General features: G+C 52.8%; 9 protein-coding genes across 9 annotated transcripts; 4 read left to right on the plus strand and 5 right to left on the minus strand.

Annotated features, from left to right (window-relative positions):
* Positions 1 to 299: 299 nt before the first annotated feature.
* P153DRAFT_370182 (GNS1/SUR4 membrane protein) lies at positions 300 to 2,190 on the minus strand. Its single transcript, XM_033668980.1, has 4 exons — positions 1,384 to 2,190; positions 1,265 to 1,334; positions 1,005 to 1,217; positions 300 to 945 (listed from the first exon to the last, which is right to left on the minus strand). Exons 1-4 carry the CDS (start codon positions 1,792 to 1,794, stop codon positions 614 to 616), a joined length of 1,026 nt encoding a protein of 341 aa, XP_033519913.1. The 5' UTR covers positions 1,795 to 2,190; the 3' UTR covers positions 300 to 613.
* A 224-nt stretch (positions 2,191 to 2,414) lies between these two features.
* On the minus strand, positions 2,415 to 3,228 carry P153DRAFT_115029 (uncharacterized protein). The gene has a single exon (XM_033661934.1). It carries the CDS (start codon positions 2,912 to 2,914, stop codon positions 2,483 to 2,485), a length of 432 nt encoding a protein of 143 aa, XP_033519914.1. The 5' UTR covers positions 2,915 to 3,228; the 3' UTR covers positions 2,415 to 2,482.
* Positions 2,889 to 5,550, minus strand: P153DRAFT_115014 (protein phosphatase 2A regulatory B subunit). The gene is made up of 7 exons (XM_033661933.1): positions 5,407 to 5,550; positions 4,935 to 5,318; positions 4,271 to 4,879; positions 3,850 to 4,203; positions 3,634 to 3,804; positions 3,456 to 3,583; positions 2,889 to 3,403 (listed from the first exon to the last, which is right to left on the minus strand). The coding sequence occupies exons 1-7, from the start codon at positions 5,428 to 5,430 to the stop codon at positions 3,046 to 3,048; spliced, it is 2,028 nt and encodes a 675-aa protein (XP_033519915.1). The 5' UTR covers positions 5,431 to 5,550; the 3' UTR covers positions 2,889 to 3,045.
* Positions 5,551 to 5,982: 432 nt separating this feature from the next.
* On the plus strand, positions 5,983 to 8,363 carry P153DRAFT_434556 (transcription factor tfiiic complex a box associated subunit sfc1). Its single transcript, XM_033673090.1, has 5 exons — positions 5,983 to 6,328; positions 6,383 to 6,722; positions 6,768 to 6,845; positions 6,898 to 7,006; positions 7,056 to 8,363. The coding sequence occupies exons 1-5, from the start codon at positions 6,164 to 6,166 to the stop codon at positions 8,239 to 8,241; spliced, it is 1,878 nt and encodes a 625-aa protein (XP_033519916.1). The 5' UTR covers positions 5,983 to 6,163; the 3' UTR covers positions 8,242 to 8,363.
* Positions 8,364 to 8,603: 240 nt separating this feature from the next.
* On the plus strand, positions 8,604 to 9,609 carry P153DRAFT_370185 (cytochrome c oxidase subunit VI). Its single transcript, XM_033668981.1, has 4 exons — positions 8,604 to 8,792; positions 8,927 to 8,972; positions 9,059 to 9,176; positions 9,290 to 9,609. The coding sequence occupies exons 1-4, from the start codon at positions 8,629 to 8,631 to the stop codon at positions 9,406 to 9,408; spliced, it is 447 nt and encodes a 148-aa protein (XP_033519917.1). The 5' UTR covers positions 8,604 to 8,628; the 3' UTR covers positions 9,409 to 9,609.
* A 611-nt stretch (positions 9,610 to 10,220) lies between these two features.
* P153DRAFT_300352 (kinase-like protein) lies at positions 10,221 to 11,162 on the plus strand (the record flags this gene model as incomplete). The annotated part of the gene is made up of 1 exon (XM_033664325.1): positions 10,221 to 11,162. One exon carries the CDS (start codon positions 10,221 to 10,223, stop codon positions 11,160 to 11,162), a length of 942 nt encoding a protein of 313 aa, XP_033519918.1.
* A 620-nt stretch (positions 11,163 to 11,782) lies between these two features.
* Positions 11,783 to 12,837, minus strand: P153DRAFT_250873 (uncharacterized protein; the record flags this gene model as incomplete). The annotated part of the gene is made up of 2 exons (XM_033662709.1): positions 11,783 to 12,454; positions 12,511 to 12,837. Coding segments are annotated over 2 exons (999 nt in total), but the record flags the coding sequence as incomplete, so codon positions are not given.
* Positions 12,838 to 13,460: 623 nt separating this feature from the next.
* On the plus strand, positions 13,461 to 15,191 carry P153DRAFT_324933 (alpha/beta-hydrolase). Its single transcript, XM_033665257.1, has 2 exons — positions 13,461 to 14,184; positions 14,249 to 15,191. Exons 1-2 carry the CDS (start codon positions 13,903 to 13,905, stop codon positions 15,119 to 15,121), a joined length of 1,155 nt encoding a protein of 384 aa, XP_033519920.1. The 5' UTR covers positions 13,461 to 13,902; the 3' UTR covers positions 15,122 to 15,191.
* Positions 15,192 to 15,450: 259 nt separating this feature from the next.
* P153DRAFT_434560 (GMC oxidoreductase) lies at positions 15,451 to 18,632 on the minus strand (the record flags this gene model as incomplete). Its single annotated transcript, XM_033673091.1, has 3 exons — positions 15,451 to 16,551; positions 16,660 to 16,732; positions 16,910 to 18,632. 3 exons carry the CDS (start codon positions 18,630 to 18,632, stop codon positions 15,552 to 15,554), a joined length of 2,796 nt encoding a protein of 931 aa, XP_033519921.1. The 3' UTR covers positions 15,451 to 15,551.
* Between the last annotated feature and the right edge of the window lie 29 nt (positions 18,633 to 18,661).

Here is an 18,661-nt window from a genome sequence, read left to right on the forward strand (position 1 = left end):
AGCCAACCATCTACTAACTTGTACTGCAACCATCTCCCAAATCCCAGGGTATTCAAAGTCAAACAATCAAACATCAGCCTTGGACATAAATCTCAACAGGCATCAACATATCGCAACAGTCCTCCGTACAGGAAAGGGGTCATCAAGACCCTTCTCCCAGCAATCAGTTCACAACCCCTTCCAAACATGACACAGCACAGCTCACAGCACTCAATTCAGCAAACAGTAAGATCCTCTCTTCATGACGATTATGCATTACATCTCGTCCCAAACAGCATACCAAGTAACCCTGTTCCAGGACAACCATCCACCAACACCGATAAACGAAGTCGTCGTGAATCCCCGACACCCATACTCCTACATATATGCTTTTCGTAACGCGAGGGTGCCACCTAAGATGAGAAAAAAGGGCAACCCAATGGCATGACAATTACAATAGAGTATAAAATTGCAGCCCTCCAGGGTAGTTGTAAGTCAAGTTTGAAAAAGGGTAGGGAGCCCAGCCAAAAAGGTTCCTCCCATTGATATCATGACGTGATTGCACTGCATGCAATGTATCTGCGCAAGGCGAAACCCCCAATCACAAATGTATCTGCGCGCGGACTCGACGCGTCTAAGCCTTTCGGCTTCGAGTAGCACGGCCATTGGGTGTTCCGTTCGGGGAGAGTTCCGCGCGAGAGGTCGACAGGCGCCTGCGAGCTTCACCAACTGTCGGAACCTTGCCATCCTTCATCTCAACCAACGCGCTGGTAGCACGGCGGCGCCCCTTAGGCACTGGCTTCTTGTACGTAGCGAAGTAGAAAGCGATGAAGAGGAGGAGGTACGACGTGATGATGCAGATTCCAGCAATAGCAGCAAACTCCTCGCCGGCGCACTTGCCCATGTTGGGGATGTGGGGCCAGTATGTGCTGGTGAAGTAGGTGTACGAGGCGAAGTAGATGAAACCTGCTTTAGTTAGCAACTGTGGCATCGCATGTTTGGTTTGGGAAGAGGGAGAACCGTACCGATGTCAAGAACGAACTGGGAGATCTGTCCGATCGTGATGTACTTCTTCCACCAGATGCGAATACCACGCGCGCTCTGAAAGTAGTACCAGTACATGATGACGTGGACAGCCAGGTTCAGCGTGATAACAGGCCATGAGACGGGAGTGTGTCCGATGAGCTGGGTGTAGCAGAGGAGTGCGGTCGCGCCGTGGTGGTAGGTGTGGAGGAAGGCTAGCTAGGTCAGCAAACGAATTGAACGTGAAAAGGAGCGCTCTTACTCAAGGGCTTCTTCTTCAGGAACAGGAACCCCGTGTCAATGAATTCGACGTATTTGGTGAGGTAGTTGAGCTATGCATGTCAGTTGTGTTCTTCCAGTCGTGTGATGCGGTGTACCCACGTAGTACAAGATGACGAGCTTGTCAGTCCAGCCGCCGCGGTGGTCGCAGATGGCAAAGAAGATGCCATTCCTCGCAACAATGGGGATGATCTGCTCCGCGAACAGCACCAGGAGGGAGGCGCTAATTGCGGTGAGGTAGAAGTTGTGGAGCTTGAAGAGGAACTCGAGCTTGAAGGGCTCGCGATTCCGCATGAACTCGCGGCCGCCGAATATTGTGATGTAGTATACGACAAGGGTGGCAGCGCATGCCTTGAACGTCGAGAGTGGTGTCTCGCCGGACACGAATCGGAAGTCTTGCGGCTTGTATCCAACAATGGGCTCGAAGATCTTCTCAAAGATGGGCCACAGAGCGAGACCAAATGGGCGGTCGAGTGTCGGTACACCGACCTCAAGCCAGTCAGGAGAACCCATGATGACTGATGTGTAGTTTGTTGTTGGCGGGAAAGTAGGTGGTGCTGTTCAAGACGGTTCCGAAGCTCCACGATGCAAGTTGCAGGGTCGCGCTTGGGCAAACACGAGCCAATGTGGAGAAAGAAGAAAGGCAGCAAACGCTGAAAGAACGACGGAGAAGTGGAAGCGGCTCGACAGCAAAGCGAGGCCACGTCTAAATGCTGAAAAAGAACTGCACAGCGTTGCCCGGCGGTTTTGATGCTTGAATTCTCGGAAAGGGGGCATGCCAACAAGCCTAGCGTAGCGGTCGGCATTCATTTCCGCAACCTGTCCAACGCGCAACGTTGCTCATTGAAAAGGCGCAGCCCAAATTGCGATGCGACGACCGAGGCGAATTATCAGACTCTTGGTTGAAAGGCCTAGAACGAGGAAATTACTGCTCATTGTCACACCTGGCCCAGATTCAACACAGCAATCCATTGTTTACATGTGTTCATTCGAGTATGACGTAAGTTCGAAAAGGGCCATTATCACATGCATGACCTGAGAGGAAGGAGCTGGCCGGACACCTTGGCATACGAAAGTCCGAGAACGTCCCCCTGTTCAGGAGAACAACAACAGTGACATATCATTTACAAGACTGGCAAAGCCGCGTCAGAAGAATCCCTGTATTCCATATCTATTCAGCGTGAAAGAATTGAGTTCATCTTCACATGCCCGTCTGCAGAAAAAAAAGATACTCGCAGGCCCCGAACACCCTAATGAAATCCCTCATTTTTGGCAAGACCGTGAGAATCCAAACAGCCCGCAATGCTGATAGACCAGCAAATGCCAATGCAATCCACACCATCGCACTACAACTCATTGAAAACACAGCAAAGGAAAAAACGAAGGCGGAAAGAGTTGGCAAAAGAGAAGAAAATGTGTTGCCACAAGCTAAACGTCCCGATCCCGTGTAATGGATTTTCCCGAATTTGAGCGAACAATCCCGTTCTGCCCTCCACTGCGAGAAGAGCTGCCAGAGGAAGTAGGTCGGCTGTTGCTCCTGGGTCTTCCGGTAGACGCCCGCCGGGCAACATGAGTTTGTACGTGATGAGCTCCTTGCGAGGCGTGGTGCCGGCGCTGCAGAAATCGCAAGCATAATCGTCAGATTCCACCTGAACCTAATACAAGTCTTGAACAAGAAGAAGACCTAGAAATCTAGGAATAGAATTAAGAGTACATTGATTCGCCCACAGAGAATCCTCATCCTGAGTTCCAAGGACGTGAGAATCAACGTACCGAAGTCTGGCTGCTCGCTCGCTCGTAATCCTTCGGCCGCTTGTCTCTTGATGCCGACCCGTCGTCTTGCAGCCGCAGGTTCTCCAGTCGACCTTGGCTGAGCGGATCCGAGTCATCTAACCGCATTGTTGAGGCTGCTTTGGTGCCCGTCGAACCTGCGTTTTCCATCTTTCCGTTTTGACGATCCTCAGCAAGCTTGGCAAGCTTGTCCCAACGATCCTGCCGACTCTGTTGCCTTTGGCCTGCATTGTTCTGAGATTCCGCGTAGTCGTGCGAACAATCGTCGAAGAGCTGTGGGTTCACTTCCATGAACAATTTCATGGCGTTGTAGACCATGCCATGAATTGTTCTAGTGTCAGTTGTTAGCAACTGCATGCGTGTTGTTGGTGTGGCGAACGTACCGGTTCCAATGTCCTTTGGAGTTTTCGTACAGAGGAGCGAACATGATAGGCAAGATGACCTCAACATTGTCACTGACAAGATTGCAGAAGTACTCGTTGTTCCAGAAATAGAGTGCGCGCTCAGCAACCTACAGCATGATCAGTAACTCCATTGTGTATAGACAAAACATTCACGTACCTGGAAGTGAGGGCTGGCTACCGACTTCGCCAGCTGATTGAAAAGGGGCTCCTGGACCTTTGCGAATTCGGCAGGGTCCATGACCTCAAAGATGTCCTCCACTTCGTTGAGGTACATGACTTCCTTGGTGCTGTTGACTTTTGGCCAATAGCGCAAAAGACCAAGTACAACCTGCAATTATTAGCGTATACTGATGGATTGTTGGAGAATACATACCTCTTCTGTCAAGGCAGCATCTTTTTCCAAAAACTGAACGATGCAGTAAGCCAATTGCGGGTGATACATGCTCAAACCCTTGACTTTATGCATTGGAATGAGCACTCTTGTGAGGAAGAGCTTATGTTCCTCCTTTAGTGGCAGCGCAAAACCATTGATGATTGAACCGAGGATTTCAAGAAGCTCCGCGATGCCGTTGAACCGCTCAGTCTCGTAGATAAATTGGAAGAAGACGTTGTTGATGGACCGGCGAATGTATGAGCGGAGGTTGAGGAATTTGCCATATATGCGATGGAGTGTAGTCTTCAAGAAATCGCGTTCGCGAGGGTCTTCAGAATCAAACAGTTCAAGGAGCTTAGCCGTGTTAGCAAAATATATGAACCAGTTTGGTTGCATGGGCGCTATGAGGACATGGACTTACGTTGAGCACGAAACTGTGGTCTATATATGCTTTGGCAATGTTCGTGTTGAAGTCCTGGCTTTCGATGAAACGCAGGAAGAACTCGTAGACGACCTGAATGTGCGGCCATGCGACTTCGAGCACGGGCTCGTCTTCCTCGGGGTCAAACGCCTCGCCCTGGGGGTTCATGGGAGGTGGGATAGGGCGGAACAGATTCTTGGCGAACATTTGTACTACAAGGGGGTACATCTTCTCGGTGATGACCTGCCGGTTGTTGGCGACATAGTCGAGCAGCTCGTGCAAAGCTAGACGCTTGATTTCCTTCGACTTCATATCACCACTGGCATCGTTGAAATCGAAAATGATGTTACACTGGTCGATCTTCTGCACGAAGAGCTCTTCCCGCTTGTTCGGGGGCACTTCGTGGAACCCTGGCAGCTTCTCCAACTCTCGCTGGCGTTGGTCGGAGATGTCGAATCGTGACGAGTGCTGTCGCTTCGGCGTCCTGACGCCCTCGATGTTGTCCTTGGGCGTTGCTTGTAGACGATCGAAAATGCCGGATTTGGCGCCAGCCTTCGGGGGTGCGAGGTCGCCGGGCATGGTCTCAGCGGCACCTGGAGGAGGGATGTGCTGGGACAGCGTCAGTACACCAGTGCTCCTTGTGCATGTAGGTGGCATCACTCACGGGAGCGCTTGGGCTGATGACGACACTGGGGGCCAGAGGCTGCCCGAGTCTGTGGGAGGTGCCAGGGCCAGCAGCGCCGGCATTGGCAGTGGCAGCAGCGCCTGCGTTCATCAGGCCCTGGGGCCCAAACAGTGCGCCGGCAGGCGCAGGGGCAGGTCCGCCCGACTGGCCGGGCTGAGGTGGGCCTGCGGGTCCGGGAGAACCGTCGGCGGGCGATTGGATCTTGCTCCGCGCGTCTGCGAGCTGCGTCTGGGACGAGGACGGCGTGGGCTGGGCCGAGTTGGAGGGCGAGTTGGAGGCGCCGAGCGAGGGCGAGGCGGTGCCGGAGGTCGAGTCTTTCTTCTTAGATGACTTGTTATCCTTTGCCCGTGAGAGCTGTTCATGCTAACCATGTTAGCTTCTGCGCACAGAGGGGCAAGGCTCGACACGGGCAGCGCGCGAGGACACACGTAGGGGGTAGCGGAGGACTTACAACCCTTTGCCTGAAGCCCTTCATGACTGTGACCGGCGCAAATGCACGTCACGCAGAGCGGACGGGGTGCGGAGAGGGGATGCGGGTTGGGGGCTGCCCTCGAGACGTCCGCGGCGGAGTCGCAACGTCGCAGGCCAACAGCGCCAATGGACAGCAGGGTCGACGCGCACACACGATACGGCAGGAGCAGATGGCGGCAGGCTCAGGTCGACATAGAGGACGGACGCGTGCCGCAACGGATCGTCGGTGGTGGTCGAGTTGGGGATGGTCGGCGGGTGTTGGCGAGGAGGAGGAGAGCTCGCAGGGGACGGCGACGTCGAACGGCAGCTAGTGCCCTGTCAGCTGCGGAGAGACTCAGTCAACGCTGCCAGGCAGAGGAAAGCGGTGTGCGAGGCGGCCCGGGAGGATGAAAATGCAGTAGGACGTTCGAGCTGCCAACTCAGGACCTCGACGGCCGCCAGCGTGATGGCATGCTCGCTGGACGCTAAACCGCCTCGCTGTGCGCTAGGCCGCTTGTGGAAGACCCCACTTGCGCAGAGCACCGAGCATCACGGCGGCGGGTGCAGGCAGACATGGCGACAAGAGAGAGACTGGGGCGACGGCTACATAGAGGGCAGGGGCAGAGATTCCGACATTGTGCAGCACGCAGTCATGGCTTGATTCGACTGCGCGCCCGCCAGCACCATCACCAGGCCCCTGATCCTGAAGAGGAAGTTGCGACGCGACCCTCATATTTTTCCACGGCCTGCACCCCAACATGAACCACGAACACGGTGATGCCGTGAGCGAGAACGGCGACAGACAGCATGCGCCGTGGCTGGCCATCCCGTCCCGCGCCATTTCAGTGGTAGAACACCCATGCTTGATCAAGAACATCGACAAGGGCATTGCCTCACTGGGAGGACCTGTCAAACTGAGCAAGGTCAGGAAGAGAGCTATGCGTGTCACCACTGTCTGCGGCTGACACATCACTCAGGGTCTGAGGTCGAAGCTGGAAACAACCACCAACGCAGAAGGCGACGATGAGCTCAAGAAACTCATCTCAGTGTCCCTGCGGCCAGACGACCCCTTTGCGAAGCGTTTGCTCTCCACCCCAGTGACGACCAGCAACCTGCTCCTCAAAGTCACAGTGCCCAAACGGACTGGTCGCAGACGAAAGCGGGGCTCTTTGGGACCATTCTTAGCCGAAGGTGAGACAGGAAGCACGACGACTCCGTATGTGGACGCCGCGGTCATCTACATGAGTCTCCAGGACAATGTCTCCACCTACAAAGTCGCCCTCGCTGGAATGGTCGACGAGACTCATCGGTTTCGTAGTGAGTGCCAAGTTTCATCTTTTTGAACACCCTCTAACAATCCAGCTATGCCCGACTTGCAATACGCTGCCACTCATAGCGATATGATGGCTGGCCTCAGACAGCATGTTCTGCCTTTACGCTGTAAGCCAACACTGGTTGACGCGGAAGTGTATGTATCTAATCATATTTGTAGACAGCCAAGTGAAGAACTACACACTCAACACGGCGGCCGGCGCAGACTCGACAAAGTCAGTTGGGCCTTCTGCGGAATTTCTGCAAATGCCTGTTGCTTTCAACTATCGGTATGTTTGTGCAGGTCATCACTTGCATCAGCGTATTGATAGGTTCCAGGTTCCAGCAGAATACTTATATCAAATACACTGGCAAAGGCGAGGTCAACCTGCAGAAAAGCTTGGCTTACCGTGGCCATACCATTATCAAGCCCACCGCCCAAGGTGTTCCTACTGGTCCGAAGCCAACTTTGCCGCCTGAGTCATCTCTCTCGCCGTATCTGCAGACCCTGATCGCGCAGATCAGAGCCGAACTAGCATCAAGACCCATCATCACTCGACACATACTCTACAACAAACTAGGTTGGAGTAAACGCTACCAGCTAAGACAAGCCGCCGTGTACTGTGGCTACTTCTTCGAGAGTGGACCATGGCGAGAGGCGCTTGTAAAATGGGGACTTGATCCGCGTAAAAACCCCAAATACCGGAGCTATCAAACAGTGTCGTTTCTATCCTATCTCAAGACAGGCACCCCTAGACACTTCAAGGCTCACGACCAGCATGTGCAGAAGCTTATCCACATGTCGGCGAAGGATTTGGAAGATCAGCACACGTTTGACGGAGTCACTGTGTCCCACACAGGCAACCTCTTCCAGTTCTGCGACATCACGGACCCCCTGATTGCAAACATCCTGGACACAAGCGACATCCGGGCAACATGCGCGCCGACTTTTCAAGGATGGTTTCATGTTGGAACATGGGCAAAGGCAACCGTCATTCTCAAGGACAAGATGAACACTATCATTGGAGGGGGTACGCCAGATGACAGTATCTACAGGCGCCTCATCGAGTGGCCCGAGCTCTGGGACGACAAGGAGATATACGATACGTACAGAGACGAGGTCAACAACCGCGAGATACATCAAGAAAAAATCAAAGAGCACAACGTCATGCACAGTGCGCGATGGGCGGCAAGGAACCCGAGATATGCCTTTGAGAAAATGGAGGCGGCGGAGCAGCAAGCTGACGAAGCAGAGGACGGCGACATTCCCGAGGATATGACGGAGGATCCTATTACAGCGGAGGCGATTCTGAATGAAGAAAACAACGGTAGCAGCGACGACGAGGATGACGAGGATGAGGACGAAGGGGATGGTGAAGATGGCGAACGGAATGAGAATGCTGGTGGAGCTTGGGGGTCAGACAATGGAGACGACGACGACGATGATGATGACGATGGCCTTGCCACGTTCTCACGAGCGGCATCTGAGGGCCCTGCGCCGTTTGGTGGTCTCTACAGAGTGTAGATGGGAGGTGAACAAATGTTACAGTTTTGTGGGTGATACGCGAAGCAGCGGGCAGGCAAGACGTTGTCGATCATGTACTATAACGTCCTCGCAATCACAGAACATGAAAAGTTGTAATGGACCATTTCAGTAGCTCACCTCCTACAATATCCCAACTCTCCCCGATATGTCGGAGAGATGGTGTGTCGTCACTCAGGAACGGGCAGGCGCGACCCACTTTTCGACACTTGGCATTGAACGCAACTCGGGTCGTTCGATGCAAAACGCAAGACCTCAGCAGAGCAATCGTCGCCAACACCAGCCCCCACCACCACACCGTCCGGCTACCGCGCCCAATCACCCTCCCACGTCCATCTGCAGCTCCCTGCCAGGCCATTCACACCCACAATGTCCTTTGTTCGCGCCACGTCAAAGGTCAGCCGAGCGGGCGTGCGAGCCCCGGTATACCGAGCCACGCCCGTTGCCTGGAACGCCCAGCGCGCCTTCTCCCAGTCGGCTGTCCGCTGCAACGACGCGCACTCGGAAGAGACGTTCGAGGAGTTCACCGCCAGGTATGACGCATCCGCGGGGGGGGAGGGACAGAATAGTGGAGCATGGGGGAGCGGTGCCCGAGCACAAGGGCTGCCATTGAGCCCCATTGAGCTTGTCGCGAGCTGTGTCGCTGACGTGTGTGGTATCACTACAGATACGAGGCCGAGTTCGACAAAGTGAACGACGTTTTCGAGCTTCAGGTATGTTTGTTGCGACCCGCGCCGGAACCTCCCGATGACGCGGGGGAGACTCTTGCGAAGACGCACGTGGGCTGACGGGTAGACAGCGAAACCTTAACAACTGCTTTGCCTACGATCTTGTCCCCTCGCCTTCGGTCATCACCGCTGCTCTCCGCGCTGCCAGGCGTGTCAACGACTTCCCCTCGGCTGTCCGTGTTTTTGAGGGTATGTCATGGCCAGTCCAGATACTAGCATCCAACACTTCACGCAACATTCATGTCTTTTTTTCGAGATGAATTGTAACCAGTCAGATGAACCCGATTACTAACACCCCGCAGGCATCAAGTTCAAGGTCGAGAACAAGGGCCAATACGCAGAGTACCTCACCGAGCTCGAGCCCATGCGCGAGGAGCTCGGCATCCCACTCAAGGAGGCCATGTACCCCGACGACAAATAGACGGCAGAGCTTTTCGCACCTCATTTCTCCACTCAGCACGAGATTCCATCATGTCCACACGTCAAACTCCCACTTAGATGGAAGCAAAGGGGAGACGGAGCAATGCGTCACTAGGTGATTCTTTGTTCATGTGCAAACTGGGGTGTCGTTGCTGATTTGGAGCGTGGGTTGGTGGATGGATTGAGGCGGTATCTCGCTGTAGTAGATGTACAGATTTCTTTGATTCTTGATCTTTGTGCCTTGTTCTGTTCTTCGTTTTCCGTGATTCGGTCATCTCGCCTTGCAACAGTTGTGGTATCTATCGTGTGGGAACGGCCATTTCTTTGTCTGGATGGCCCATGATTCTCAAGAGAGCATGGAACGGGATGATTCCCGGTGAGTATTGACTACTGACTGCGAGTAGAGTGCCCGCGCTATTCACCGGACTGATAATACTCTTACTCCTACGCATCACCGAGTCTACGAGATGATTGAGATACTCGTACACGAGGTATTTCTTCACTACCTCGACATCGCTCCCACGACTGTGACTCCATTGAGAAAGAAACCATGTCACCTCATACGTCGACCGCCACGTTGGGTATCTTACAACTCACTGCTGAACATCAACCAGCACAACGTCCATTCCACCCAGCTCTTCACGTCCACAATGTAGTATTCCCTCGCCCACCCCAAGCCAGTGAACTCACAATTCACTCCCCGACCTCAACCCCCTATTCACCCCATCCAACCCTCCCTCAAACATCAAAACCCTCCTATCCCACATGCCTCTCCCCCAAACCCCAAACCAAACCAACCCCAACCACCCAACCATGTCCCCCCGCGAGCAATTCAAGCCCGTCCGCAAAACCCCACTCGGCCGCGACGGCGGCATGAACGCCGGGATCCTAATCGTGCGCTCGCGCGTCACAAACGCACTCTGCGTGGAAAAGCGCATCCCCCCCTCAGTAATAACCAGCGGTTTCGCGCTGCGCGAAGTCCGCGCCCTGCAGCAATGCAACCACGCGCACATAATCGGACTAAGCGGCTTCGACCTCTCCCACTCCGCCACAGGCTACGGCAGCATCTTCATGCCCTACTGCGACCTGGGGTCCGTCAGCGCACTGCTATCCCGACTCGCACGGCGCGGCGCCACGCTGCCTGACTCGGGGTTCGTGTGGAAAGCGCTGTGGGATGTGTCGCTTGCGCTGGCGTATCTGCAGACTGGGCGGGACGGGATGAGCGTCGGGCGCGCTGCGATGGGGGGGTCGAGTGTGTCGCGGAAGGAGGGCTGGAACCGGATATTCCACCGCGACATCAAGCCTGCGAATCTGTTTCTCACGTGGCAGGACGGGCTGGGCGCGAATTCTAGCCCGTATCCGAGTGTGGTGCTGGGAGACTTTGGGTGCGCGGTTAGTGAGCGCGATATGCGCGAGGCGCAGAGTACGATTCCGTTTGCGTGTGATATGGCGTTTGTGCCGCCTGAGGCGCCGCGGTGGAGCGAGATGGGGGATGTGTATATGTTGGGGCTTGTGGGGTGGTGTTTGGCGGAGGGGGTGGGGGTGCCGGATGCGAGGGAGTGTGAGGCGTTGGCGAGGGGGGTGGAGCGGAAGAAGGGGCTGGAGCGGGTTGTGGGGATGTGTTTGCGGCTTAGGCCTGAGGAGAGGCCGCGGCCGGAGGAGTTGCCGGTTAGGGTTTGGAAGGCGTATGAGGGGTGGAAGGCGGGGAGGAAGGATCTTGGGCAGGCGTTGCCTGAGTGGGCGTTCAAGTCTTGATGGGTTGTTGGCGTGGCGAGTCCTCTCTGGTTCTATTGTAACTTTTGACGAGGAGATGGAATTATGTTTCCAATGTAACAGGACGTTGAAGTCATAACACAAGGATACTATAGTTTGTGAGTAGGGATTCCACCATGGCGATCACAAGGAGTAAGTTCCACGTACCTTTGCATATCGTCCCAAACGTGTAGGAAGGGATAGCTGATGATACCCCATATCATATATACACAGTGCCATCCACCAGAGCGGGTTGTCGTCGCTTTGTTTGAGTTGTCGAATCCGAGCCCAAACAAGCATCTTGTCTCCATTTTGATATTTTCATTTCACACCGGCAATGGAGCCTGGCATTTGGACACCTTGTCGAGCGTGCAATCAGCTGAAATCGATGCTGATGAATTTTGGACTTCCACCTCTCGAGTCCTGAAGATACCCAATTCCAATGACGGTTGTTTCCTTACAATGCTCTCGCTCGACTCGGAATACTCCTGCACTCTTAAAGACAGATGATGCGCTGCATGATTGTGTGACTGTTGTTTTGGATCGCTGGACGGCCAGCCGTCGAACGTGTTTACTTGAGATAGAGAGCATATCTCATGGTTGTCGGCAGATGACCTAATCACCTTGTTCCACCAATCCGAAAACATGCCGTCGAGTATGGGCAGTGATGCGGTGATGATGCCCAACACGAGATCAAGACATGTCCAGCCTAGAACCTCGACGAACTCCCACGTCACGTCTTTGTACCCTCCTGGCCGAATCGTCCGCAGGAGTCCACCCAGGATGGTGATACCGCCTGTGATCCAGTAAATGTAGAGACGCATCTTCTTCGCACGATTCATGCGAACTTTCCACAGGATGAAGATTGGCGCCGACGCCAGCATTATGCCCTGCGCAAGATGAATACCGCCAAGGACCTGCGATTGCAGCTTTGTGTTCAAACAATGCGGGGGAGAATCTAAACGTCCACGCTCGTAGAGAGACCATTGCGCTCGGGGCGTATCGCAGGCGAAGATGGTCCAGAATAGCGCTACGAGCATGTAGGCTACGACACTCCCGATGAAAACATCGCAGAACCATCGCCACTTTAGCAACAAGGGGTCCGCCAGTCGACGGACGAAGAGTGCGATGGATAGCTTGATGACGCTGACGGCCTGGTAGAACGTGATCTTGCAGATATAGCCGGTCATGTTTCCGTACTCCATTACTTCGTACGTTATCTCCCAGGTATGTTGACCACCGCCGCCCTTGAAAAGACTGACGATCTGTAGTGTAGGAAAAACCACTGCAAGAAACTTTTATTCGTTCGTGTCAGTAAGTCGTCTCGGTCTGCAAGATGCAATCGACTGACCACTGCCGCTAGAATAGCCCAGTCATCCTCGTCGAATTTCATCTTGTTCTGCCTCAGCCTCAATATCAGTCTTGTGGCTGTCGGTAACACAATGGCTGTAATCACAACTAGCATACCGACAAGAATGCCAGGCGCTCGGCTTTCGTGCACATATCCGGATGGAGGCTTAACAGCCAGGAAATAACCCATCATAGGATTCGCATCGTTGAGAGTGACCATGCGGAACAGGCCCTTGACGATATAATAGTCTCGAAGATTTGCAGGCGGTTGACCGATCATGGCGGACGGCCCTGAGGTAGGGAGCGTGGAAGGATCATTGGATATCGACGTTGGTTTCATCTGGAAAGAATAGGTGTACTCGTCGCGGAAGAGATGACGAAAACGGCAGCAGTGAAAACATCAAGCCAAGAAAAGAAGAACAGAAACCACCAGAACGCTAATCCCACCCGATACACACTATAAAAGAGAAACACCAGTGAGGCGCGTTGCCGCGAGGCTATGATACTTGCGCCTCGCAAAACAACCTATCCTTGAACATCGTCATCTCGTAGACACGGGCTGAGCGAGAATACGGGACCTGAGAATTGTGCATGGGGCAATTCTCCTCATTGCAGGGTTTGGCACATCCTATGCATTGGAAACTCTGGTTCTCGTACGGGAATGCGGAGTTGCTCTGGCAATCTTCCTCTGGCTCATCCTTCAATGTGGCGAGGAATCGGCGATATGTCCTGGAATTCACCGCGGCCGATATACGTGTGGACACGGTGATGGAGTTCCCACCACTGTTAGCAAGGTCAACCATGTTAGAGCAATGAGGACGAGGTTGTTCCTTATGCTTATGCGCGGTTAAATTCCGGAAGTAAAGATGCAGTTGCCACCCGCACGTGCCAAGCCGGGGCTGCTGACCCGACCCGCACGTTCTGTTACGTGCTTCCCCTCATGTTTCTTTCATCGACATGATTCGTCTGTGTCGCAACACTGCCGTTGATTACGACGACTCGCTACCTGTAGTTCTAGAATTGGTGATTCCTAACACGAACTAGTTCTTGATTGTGAGCAGAGTAGCTGTTCGTCTCGGGAGAATGGTTCCGGTGCGGAAATGACTCGAGATCCTAGAGGAATCCTCCTGAACTGCTTCCAGCGCATGTTTACCTGCAAGTAGGATCCGGTCTACACCGCAAAGTCAAGAGCATGTAGTCGCAGCTCCGGAGGATTGCAGTAGCACTGCATCTATCCTGGTGTTTTCCAAAGTAAAGTTTACAGCACAGGGGTGGTAGCAAGGTACAAAGTTGATGCCAGCTCGCAGCTGTTGAGAAGAGATCGAGACAGTACATCTTCACTTGTCCATTACTCGCTTTTTGAAACCACTCTATCCACTTAGTAGTCGTCAATATGGTATCCTCATTGATATTGGTTTCCCTCCTTGCCACCCTCTCATCTGCGCAGAGGACGAATTGTACTGGGGTCAACGCGATTAGTCCCAAATGCAGTAGCCCAGATACATTTCCATATACCCGCGACTTTTTCTACGTCGGCGGTAGACCTCTCACAGTTGCTACAGGCGAGTTGACGGCGGACAAGCTCTACGTCGAGAAGATTACTCCATCCCGTGGGCCTTACCAGTCCAAGCCACTGGTCTTTTCCCACGGTGGAGGTTGCACCGGAGCAACATGGGTACGTTAAAATAGATTACTATCTTCACGCGAATCATGTACTGACTTCGCGTCTGTGATTGTAGCTGAATACGCCTGACAATCGAAAGGGCTTCGCCGCCTACTTCGTTGAAAAGGGATATACTGTCTACATCGTCGACTCGGTGGGTTTGGGTCGAAGTGCGGAGGCAGATCTGACCAACTTTCCCATGTCTGCCGGATCAACGGCTCAACTGATCGAACAGGGCTTCACTGGAGTAAAATACTATAACGCTTACCCACAGGCCCAACTGCATACTCAATTCCCCGGCTCGGGAAGAGTTGGAGATCCCATTTTCGAGAACTTCAAGAAACAATTGGTTCCGTATCCGCTGAACACCACGGCCTTTGAACTCGGCCTTCGCGCTTCTGGATGTGCACTGCTCGAGCTCATCGGGCCATCGTACCTGATCGCTCATTCCGCAGGTGCCGGCACCAACATGATGTTGTCAAACGATTGCCCGCAGTATGTTGCTGGAAATATCAACTTGGAAGGCAGCACTATACCATTCTACTGGTACAGCTATGGTACAACCGGCTACGCTTCCAACCCCTATGGTCTTACAACAACCCCCCTTGACTACGACCCACCCATCTCTAGCCCTTCCGAGCTTGTTGTCGAACAAGTTGGTAACGCCACCACCGCGCTGCGCCAATGCTACCAACAAGTCGAACCTGCGCGCAAGCTGCCAAAGATTGCCAAGGTCCCGTATGTGCAGATCACTTCAGAGGCCAGTGTGCACATCACATACGATCACTGCATTGTGAACTACTTGAAGCAGGTTGGCGGTAACCCTGAGTGGATCAAGCTGAGCGAGATTGGTATCCGAGGCAACGCGCACTTCATGCACTTGGAGAAGAATAATGGACAGATTGCCGATGTTGTCTTGAAATGGATTGCGAAGACTGAACGTAAGTAGTCTGGCGGTGGGAATGAGGGTCTGTCGAGGTACAGGCTATTTGGAGTATAGTCTCATGGTGTTTCTGAGGACATTGAAAAAGTATACATCAAGCAACCTTTATGATTTAGATGATAAATTCAACTCGACATGCACTTTCTTTGTTCTTTGCAAATGTGATCTCTTTACGGGTAATTTCTTTACAAGTAGCGAACGGCATCTTTATGGTTAATCTTTTCAAAGTCTTATGTATGCTTCTGTTGTGGTGGAGTCTTTCGTGACCTTGTATATGGAATCAAATCCACATGCTTGAGTTTTCCATGTGTCTAAACTGTTAAATAACTCTACGACTGAATCACCTCAACTGGCTGCTTTAGCTAATTAACAACCGAATGACACTGATTAAACCTTCACCTATGGCCCACGAAACCACATCCCAATCACAGCGCACTCATCCATCCAGAACTCGTAAACCTCTCGCCTTCCTCCATTGCCAGGTCTTCCTCTTATACTCCTTCACCCGCTCCGCTGAGAAATATCGCTCATCAAAGCCATCCACGTGTTTTAGATGTGTCGCAACGTCCCACGTACGCATGTGCTTATTGTCTTGTGACACGATGATCTCATCCACGTGCTCATACAAGATCATCCCATAGCTGAACCACTCATGACCATGATCCCCACTCAGTAGCCAGTCTATCTGTTCAACGAGAAAGTCCACAAGATACTGTGGATCCAGAACGTGCTCCGGTTCCTCATCCCAGTTGCAACCACGACCGCTTTTGGGCTTGCCAAAGCGACTGGGATCAACGCTAGGCGGGGACTTGACATCTATGCAGAGTGTTTTGACGATGACATGTTTGTGTTCTTTGTCCGTAGCTCGCTCTCCAGTCGGTCCGACTCTAATGAAGCGCCCCAGCAAGCTGTATATCTGCCAAGTCATAGCTGGGGGCCCACCGTCGCCCACTCTCCATCCATTGTAGACCCCGAGTTGGGAGTATGCATGCCCACGCCTTCCTCCCATAGTAGTGAAGTTGCCCGAAATGCGAAATGTGGCATTCAAAACGTCGATGCTTGAAGTAAGAGCTGGGACGCGGAGCCACGTCGGCAGGGGGAGAACCTCATCCAGGATAACCACATCTAGGTCGTACGTGCGGGCTTCTGGAATGAATTTGAGGTTCTCCAGAGTTTCGGCATGTAGTTGATGGTTGACTCGTAAAAGGCTGGAGGCGTTGGAGATGTTACCCTCCAGCTGGTAGAGCACAACATCAGTCCAGGAGAACATCTTTGGCTGAGCGTAGATTGTTCGTCCCTTGATGAGCTCATAGAAGTCTTTTTCGAGTAGAGGAGGTTCGTTTGTCTGGGCCAGGAGAGCATATGTACAGATCTGATCGCGCAGCTCGCGGGGTATGGTCATGAGTGACGACATCTCGAAGTCGTGTTGAGATTGCCTGGGCAATATCTACTTATTGAACGATTGTAAACACGAACTGCGTGGAACATCGACAGTATCTAGCCGTGTTAGTAAAAATCTTGATCTGCAAGGTTTGCGTACTTACGTTCCAAAGCTTGTTGTGCTTTGCCCCCACTGGTGAAGGGTGTGACCAAACAAGTGTGCAGTAGCAAACAGAACTATCCGATCACACGTAAATAGCAATGTTTGAGAACAACAGTTGTCTGGGATGTGTAATGCTATTAGAAGCTGCTGCTGCCTAGCGCCAAGGAGGGCCTACTGTTCATGCATAACAAGCTATCCACTATAAAAAGCCACGATAGAATTGGCGATCTTTCCGGCAATGGCATACACACTCGCCGTCAGGTGCCCACTGACTTGCGTAGGCATCACGCTCGCATCTACAACCCTGACATTACTTGTTCCGTACACCCGTCCCTTCGCATCTACAACGCCTCCCAGGACCTTACTCATCATCGCACACGTACTGATGGGGTGCAAATTGGTCGAGTACTTCTGTGTAATCCATTCCTTCCAAGTGGAATCTCGCCAGCCTGCGCTTGCAGGAATTGTCTCGAATCCAGGTTCGAGCTCGACACCAACGTGAGTGGACAGTGGTGCCGTCGCGAAGAACTCGCGTACACGTATTGCAGTTGCGGCCTGAACATACGTGTCGATAGGAAGTTGGAGAAACCTCGGGTCTATCGCCGGTGGGATCGTGGGGTCAGGAGAGGTAATGTGGACTGAGCCTCGAGAGAACGGCAGTAGATTCCAGAAAACCACAACGATCGCATTCTCAGTGGGAGCCCAGAGAAGTTCTGTCAGCGGAATCGTACTATTAGGGTCAAACAACAAGTCTATCTGGTGCTTCAGGAGACGTTCTTGGACTTCAGGAGTAGTTGTGTTTGGCGCATAGTCTGTGATAATGGTCGATGCGTACGCACTGATGTTGGCATTGAGCTCAGCCCTGAGGATAGGCAGATCATCGCCAAAAAGGTCAGACGCCGTGAGATAGCTCACGAATGTAGGGTATCCTGTCCAATTCGTCGAAGAAGTGTACATGATTGCCGATTGCGGCTGATCTTGTAAATTTGCACCCACAGTGTGAAGTGAAATGACCTGTTCAATTCCGAGGGGTCCAAGAACAGCTGGGTTGCCAACTCCTGAGTGCTCAAGCAGTGCAGGTGAGCGAATTGATCCTGAAGAGATGATAACTTCTTTTTTTGCACGCAGTGTCTCAGTCTTGTTTCTAGGAGTAATCACCTCCACACCCGAGGCAACCAGACCAGTATTCGCTGACAAGCTCTTGTCCCAGACAAGGCGTGTTGCGATCGTGCTGAGGTACACATGCAAGTTCGGTCTTTCTTTTGCAATCGGATAATATAGCGCAGTTGCAGCATCTTCGCGTGTTTTTGTGGTAGTGTTAAGCGTCATCGGCCAAAGTGAGGTCCCACGCATACTGCCACCATTCGGGTCTGCATTGAACGGATAGTCGAGGGCTTGTGAAGTTTTCTTGAGTATGTCAAACACGCCTTGACCCATAAGATACGGAGTGAATCCCACACCGACATCACCATTGAATCCATGCAATTCTTCGTCGTATGTTGCGCCTTTCTCTTGCTGCTCTTTGCTTGGCTTCTGGAAAGCTTCATGATCAAGATAGAACGGCCACATACTGTTCCAGTTCCAGCCCTCATTTCCCAACTCTTCCCACGCATCAATCTGAGTCTTCTCCGCTCGGAGGTATGTCATACCATTGATCGTTGTGGTGCCTCCCAGCGCCTTACCCTGGTGGTATAATAACGTGCGGTTGGATATCTGCGGTACACTGACATAACCCCAGTCGACCTGGGTGTTGAGACCTGCACCGTATTCTGTAATAGAGCTGACATTTGAGTTGTTGTATGCAGAATCTCCTGCTTCGATCACAGCAACTGTAGTATCCGGATTGGAAGACAAACGGTTCGCCATGAGGAGACCTGCTGGCCCGCCACCCACAATGACATAGTCGTAGGATTTGGGCGCACTCGAGGCGCGAGCGAGCTGGGTTGCACCAAGAAGAGTGATCAGAGTAAACATCGTGAGTGCGTCACGAATGACTGGCATGG

The sequence above is a fragment of the Dothidotthia symphoricarpi genome (genome assembly GCF_010015815.1).
Source record: "Dothidotthia symphoricarpi CBS 119687 unplaced genomic scaffold P153scaffold_20, whole genome shotgun sequence".
Lineage (NCBI taxonomy): Eukaryota > Fungi > Ascomycota > Dothideomycetes > Pleosporales > Dothidotthiaceae > Dothidotthia > Dothidotthia symphoricarpi.